General features: G+C 40.3%; 1 protein-coding gene across 1 annotated transcript; it reads right to left on the bottom strand.

The window, feature by feature from the left end:
* Positions 1-812: 812 nt before the first annotated feature.
* Positions 813-1,766, bottom strand: LOC308352062 (olfactory receptor-like protein OLF3; the record flags this gene model as incomplete). The annotated part of the gene is made up of 1 exon (XM_080818111.1): positions 813-1,766. One exon carries the CDS (start codon positions 1,764-1,766, stop codon positions 813-815), a length of 954 nt encoding a protein of 317 aa, XP_080674237.1.
* Between the last annotated feature and the right edge of the window lie 5,228 nt (positions 1,767-6,994).

Raw genomic sequence — 6,994 nt, 5'->3', positions numbered from 1 at the left:
GGTCCTTATATACAATGGAATATTACTCAGCCATCAGAAAGGATGAATACCCAACTTTTATATCAACATGGACAGGACTGGAGGAGATTATGCTGAGTGAAATAAGTCAAGCAGAGAAAGTCAATTATCATATGGTTTCACTTACTTGTGAAGCATAAGGAATAACATGGAGGACATAAGGAGAAGGAAAGGAAAAGCGAATTGGGGGAAATCTGAGGGTGAGATGAACCATAAGAGACTGTGGACTCTGAGAAACAAACTGAGGGTTTTGGAAGGGAGGGGGTAGGGAATGGATTAGCCTGCTGGTGGGTATTAAGGAGAGCACGTATTGCATGGGGCACTGGGTGTGGTGCATAAACAATGAATCTTGGAACACTGAAAAAATAAAATTAAAAAAAAATAATAAAATGTGAAAATGCTTTTCCCCCCAGTGGAAACATGGTAACTTCATACAAAATTTGGATGAGTAAGAACCAGTGGTCCAAAGTAAGATCCATGAGTAGGTCCATAATTACAAACAATGTGTAACAAATCAAAACAGTAAAGAGCACTCTCAGGCCGTATGAATGGAGATTGAGTAAGGGTGGGAAGTCCAATTACAGCTGTGCTCAACTCCACTGAACATGCTGCTTTGACATAAAAATATACCCACACCCCAACCCAACCTCCAGCCTCCTACACAGCATCACCAGTACATGTACCGTCATCTCCTTCCTGGTTGCCAAGGCAATGCAGGTAATGCCTGCCATATCTGAGTTAAGTGGGAGAAAACACAGGCAAAGTTACTCTCTCTAAGTGATGCTCAGGATTCATCAAGTTGCCAGTTTTGAAGTTAACACAGATAATTGCCCTAGTAGTTTCTGCCAGGCCCCCTTCACCTCCTTATTCCTTACACTATAAATCATGGGGTTCAGCATGGGCATTAAAATGGCATAAAAGACAGAAATTAACTTCTCCTGAAGAACAGAGGGGCTGGAGTGAGGCTGGATGTAAGTGAAAACGGTCATGCCATAGCACAGGACAACCACTGTGAGGTGAGAGGCACAAGTGTGGAAGGCTTTCTTTCTTCCCTCTGTGGACTGGATCTTTAGGATGGTGGAGATGATCTGGATGTAGGACAGGAGAACCAGGCAGAAAGGTGTCATCAGCAGAACAATGCTAGAAACCATGATTGCGATCTCATTGGAGGACGTGTCCACACAAGCCAGTCTGACCACAGCTAGGAGTTCACAGGATATGTGATCAATATATTTGTTTGTGCACATGGGCAGCTGAAAGGTGATTACAGTCTGCATGAGAGAGTTGACAGAACCACTGACCCAGGATGTGATGGCCAACCTAATACAGAGGCCTCCATGCATGATGACTGAGTATCTCAGAGGGTTACACACAGCCACATAGCGGTCATAGGCCATCACTGCCAGTAGAACAAACTCAATCCCACCCAAGCCCAGGGAGAAAAATAACTGGGCTGCACAGCTCACAAATGGGATTGCTTTATGCGCTGCAAGGAAATGCGCCAGCATCTGAGGAACGATGCTTGTGGCATAGGAGACATCAACGATGGAGAGGTTGGTGAGAAAGAAGTACATGGGAGTGTGGAGTCGGCTGTCCAGTCTGATGAGAAGAATGATGAGGAAGTTCCCCAGCACTGTCACCGTGTATGTGATCAAGAAGAGGACGAAGAGGGACACCCGTGTGTCCCAGTCACTGGACAGGCCGAGGAGAATAAACTCTCTCACCCATGTCTGGTTGTCTGTTTCCATTAACAAATGTGAAGATTATTAGTCTGCAGAGAGTCAGAGAGAAGAGAATCTCTTGAATTAAAGAACCATAAGAATAACTTCTTAAGAGAATGAACATCTTAATGATCTGCCATAGCTAGATATTTTTGATCATATGGGCCAAGATGATAGGTTTGATCTTAATACCCATTGTGTAAACATGGGCCAAAGTTCAAGGACAACCCTACCCATATTTAGTGTGCAAAACATGATGAAATGTATATATAAATTAGAAAAGAAATAAATAAGGCTGGTGTCTCATGGAAAATTTTGGAATTAAAGACCTGCATATGAATCTTATTTTAATGACTTAACAGGGTTGAGATTGAGTTAGATATTTAAACTTCTACATACAAAATGGGCAACACTGCATAACTCACAGGCATGTTTATGTTCAAATGTAGATAACTATGGGGAAAGTACTTCATAAACTGTTCTGGCAGTAGCACTCCATTTATGGGTATGAGTTATATAGCAGGAGCCCCACTCTGGCAGAGACAGAGTAACCATTTCTTTGTTCTCCTCTCATATCCTGTCCACAATTTCAGACACAAAAAAAGGAAGCAAAACCTTTAGTAGATTTGAAATCTGGAACGTGGGAAAATATGAATCTTTTGAGAATTTGGTGTCTTTGGTCTTTGGAAGGAGAGGCAGAAGAGTGGTGGTTTCATCTTGTTCTTTTTATTTTGCTATCCTTTTTCCCACTCATTCTGACTTGCTTTGTATTTTTCTACAACTCCAGCCCTTGTGTATGGTCTCAGTAAAAAGGACAGTATGTAAATGGCTGCTTTGGCTTTCTAGTATAAAAAGAGGAAGAGAAAACAAATCTGTTAACTTTTGTTGACTCTTCAGCAGGTCTGCATAGGAAGTAGACATTTGTTTTTGATTAATTTGGCAAATATCTCTAAGTGCCATCCTTGCCAGATGCTGGGATTTCAAGGGCGATATTACACTTTCCTGTTCTCCTAATGCTCAAGAGGAAGAAAAAGACACAGAACAGATTGTCTTCCCATCACTGTCCCCCTGTTGCCTGTGCAAGCTGCCTGGACAACAGGCCAGCCTATGACTCACTCTGCTCCTCTCGCCCACCCTGCATATCTCTTTATTACAGCCTTTGTCTCATGACAAATGAGCAACAGTGTCACACCCCAGAGAAACCAGGACCTCTAGAGCCTGGAAATTCTTGCTTTAAATCCCTTCTTTCCTGATTACTAAAGGATAGAGCAAGCTACTTAGCCTCTTTCAGCTTTATATTTTTTAATTTGTAGAATGTGAGAAAATTTGGCCAACTGAAAGCGTCATTGGTGAACTCAAATGTCTGGCAAATCTACAGTTGGTCCATTAGTGACTGAATAGGCAGATCTCCATCATTTAGTGAGGATAGCTGGTTGACCTTTCATTTCACATTGATCACATTTGGGATCTTAATCCTTTGTTCATTCCCCTTTCTACCATCCTGGGTTTCTCTTGCTCCTGGTTGATTCCTTTTCCCTCATTATAGAAACTCAATCTTTGCTGCATAATTACCATCCCGATTCTCTCTTCCTTTCACACCCAGAGTTCTTACATGACTGGTATCCACTAACAGGGTTTATTTCCTCACAACATTCATCCTTCAGGCCATGGAAATCTGGTTTCCATCTTCACTAGTCCATAAACGCTGCATTCTTGAGGGGCACTCAGGGCTGTCTAATCATCAGATTCAGAGATCTTATTCTACTTTATTTCTTTATTGTTTAAACAACTGAACTATTTGTTCCTTCAAATTCTCCACTCTGTGATGCTCTTCTGTCCTGATTTTCTTCCAAACTAATGGTTTTGTCTGTAGTCTTTGATAATTATTTTGAACTCTGTTCCTGAATTACTGTGAGGATTTTCTAAGGTTCTGTGCACAGGGTTTGTACTCTTCCTATAGCTTCTGCTTGGAGGACTTGTATCTAATACTGGATCTTCCATATAAAGCCCACAATGACCTCCTAGACATCTCTGCAAAGTCCAGATGCTTCTTCAACAACATAATGAATGATTCCTAAATATCCCACCATTCATTCAACTTGTATGTCCACAAACTGTATGCCCTCCAGATTCCTTTATTTCTAGCAATAGACTAAAATTCCTCCTCTCTCCCACGAAATCATGTTTAATTTTTCCTTCTTCCTTACACTCCACAGAATAAGTCCTCTTCTTTCATTGTTTAATTACAATTCTCCCATCTCTCCCTTCAACTTCATTCACACTGCTAATATACCACCACTGCCTTATCTCCCTCCATCTGGTCAGTGCAATTACTTGCTTTTCAATCTCGCTAATCCACCCATTGTCCACTGTTGCTAATACTTAAATACCCTTCATGGATACATCAGCTAATTACTTTTAACCCATCAAACGTATATATATTTCTAAGAAGTCCTTTGCCTTGGATTTAAAAATCTTTAAATTTTGGTTAATTGATATCCAAATATTTCTGTTTTCTAGAGTGATACAGTCCATTCGAATACCTGGTAGATTAAGAAAACAGAAATAACATCTGTGTTTATTCTTTTTGTGTGGAAATTATCTTTTTTTGTGAATTTTACAGGTGTAATTATTCTAAATGGGATTTTTAAAATATAAATTACCAGACCTTATTGGGACCTTTAAAATAGGTCACATAACAGTAGAAAACTGAGACCCTTAAAAATGGAGGAGGGATCAGAAATGACACTGAAATTATAGGGAAAATCAGGTCTCGGGCATGGATGAAGACATCAACTCTTCATTGTTAAAACAGAACCTTTGGCCCCAGTTAAAGTACCTCCATGTGCCTTCTCTCATTATCCAGTTATTAATACAAACAGCAAATAGATCCAAAATTCTTTCTCTCTAGGACAGAAATATGCAAACAAAAAACAAGTGTTCAGATTCCTAATAAAACTCATTTAATCTAACTTAATACAACTAATTAGAAAGCTCAACTTTAATCAGTTATGGTTTTTTTTTATTTAAATAAAGAAAATTCATCCATTTCCCTGAAACTGACATGACCTTGGATGTTGGGGAGCTAAACAGTCTTGTCTGGGACAAGTGAAAGTTCCAAATACAGAAGCAGAACACATGAAGGCAGGTCCCACAACCTATAGGTAGCTCTCTCACGCTGCTCAAAATAACTCAGAGCCATACCTTCAACAAGTTGGCCTGTCCATGGAAATGGCACTTTCATTTAGGGAGATATTTCTCTGATTCATGACTGAAGTGTTGGTTGATATAGGCACTGACAGCATCCATCCAGAGCATGAATGCTTGCATCATCCTAATGTATGTAAAGAGAGAACCTATGGGTGGCTGGGTGGCCGGTATCTCAAAGAGGGGTTTGACATCCTGAAAGAAAAAAAAATTTATTCTCTTTGTGGTCTTGTTAACTTCTTCTATCCAGATTTGGTAACCAGACTTTTCACTTAATCTGAGACTAATTACCAAGACCAAGTTTCTCAAACATGTATGAACCTGACATTCACTTTTGGTGACATATTTTATTATGGTATCATGTAAATTCTTGTCTTCTTTATACTTCTTATTCCCTGTGGCTAAGACAAGGGTTTTCATGGCAATATAGTTGGCTCTGTCTGGCAAGTCTCCACAGTGCAATCTCGCAGCCAGTTCTAGAAAAACCAACCCTGGAATGAGTTAGGACACCTGAATCTTACCTCCAGTTCAGTGTCAAAGATTTTTGAGTAAGTCCTTAATTGCCTTACATCTTCATTTATCTATTTTTTTTTTTAAAGAAAATCACAATATTGTGAGAGCCACTATTCAGAAAGACTTGAGATAGGAGGAGTTAAAGCAATTGATAATGTATCTTTTCTTATCTGGAAATGTAATATTCTAATATTGCCACCACCTGCTAGTCAATATCAATATCTAACAAAAGATATCATCATACTTGTGGTCTTCTTCCCTATTTCTTTCTCTCTATACATCAGTACTAAGCTTTAGAATTAAGAATCCTATTGTAAAATTATACCCAAGCTTCATGCTCCTGCAAAATACACAGTCATTTAACCACATTTGCTATAATACTTAAGATGAGAAGATCTCACCAGTCATATTTTGTGCCTCCTATTCAAGTCCCTAACAAGTCACATCATTTCTGTCTCTGTCCCTGCCAAGGCCACACTCCCACAGGCTGTGGATGCCATGCAGATGTTCATCATGCTCACAGAGGAGATGTGTCTGCTTTCTTCTAGGTTCAAACTGGTCTCAAGAGCTCTCCCTCCAACACAGGGATGGACCACATAGAAGAGATACCCCAAATTCCTTGGGCCCCCAGGGTGCTTCAGTCACCTGGGACTAGTTGCCATTGCTAGGGACACTACTGGGAGGATGCTGACAAGAGCGCAGAAACAGCTCACACACAGACCTAATGAGCTTTGGCAGCAGCTGCATTTGCAGGGGAGGGCTGACACATCCTCCCAGGAGCCTCCTGTGTGACAGTGTTAATTGCTGCCACCACTCCCAATGCACAGGACAGGGTCTCCACCCTGCCCTTCTCCCTGTGGAAGGCTCTTCTCCATCCCTCTGCCTCTCACATCTTCATTACAGCCTTAGGTCATTCCAAACAGTCAGAGAAGCCAGCCTTCTGAGGTTGGAGGATGTCCTCCTAGAGCCCAAACCAGACGTTAGCCTTCAAGGCCCCAATCCAGGGAGCAGTGACTGAGGCTGCATCTAAGTCTGCTGGGCCAATTCTCCCCTTTTGGCTCCAGATGCCCTTACTTCTCCTTCTGGAGACAGAAGAGATGTGCTTCCCTCCCCTGATGTACACACCATGTCCAGTGGGCTTCTGTGATCATTGCAAGTCTGATGGACATCCTAGCACATTCCTCATGATACTATTTAAGCTCCAAAAATAATAGCATCACATAGATAGATTTAAAAATCTAAATGTACAGAAAGTTGATAAAGGAAGTATTAGTAACTATTGAAAAAAATGGAAAAGAATTAACATCATCCAAGATCCATAAAACAGAAGAGTGAAACTTCTACTTCTCTTCAAACTTTTTTTTTAGGTTTCTAAACATATAATTGACAAATAAAATTGCAAAATACTAAAAGTCCACAACATGATGTCATATATGTATACATGGTACAGGGATTCAAAGTTTATTTTTAATTAAACATTGTACTTAAGATCATTGTGGATATACATGCTGTTTTAGGAAATACTATACAAGCAT

The sequence above is a fragment of the Martes martes genome (assembly GCF_963455335.1).
Source record: "Martes martes genome assembly, chromosome: 11".
In the NCBI taxonomy this organism is placed as follows: Eukaryota; Metazoa; Chordata; class Mammalia; order Carnivora; family Mustelidae; genus Martes; species Martes martes.
Note: the sequence above shows the minus strand (reverse complement) of the source record. Positions and strands in the feature narration are given on the sequence as shown.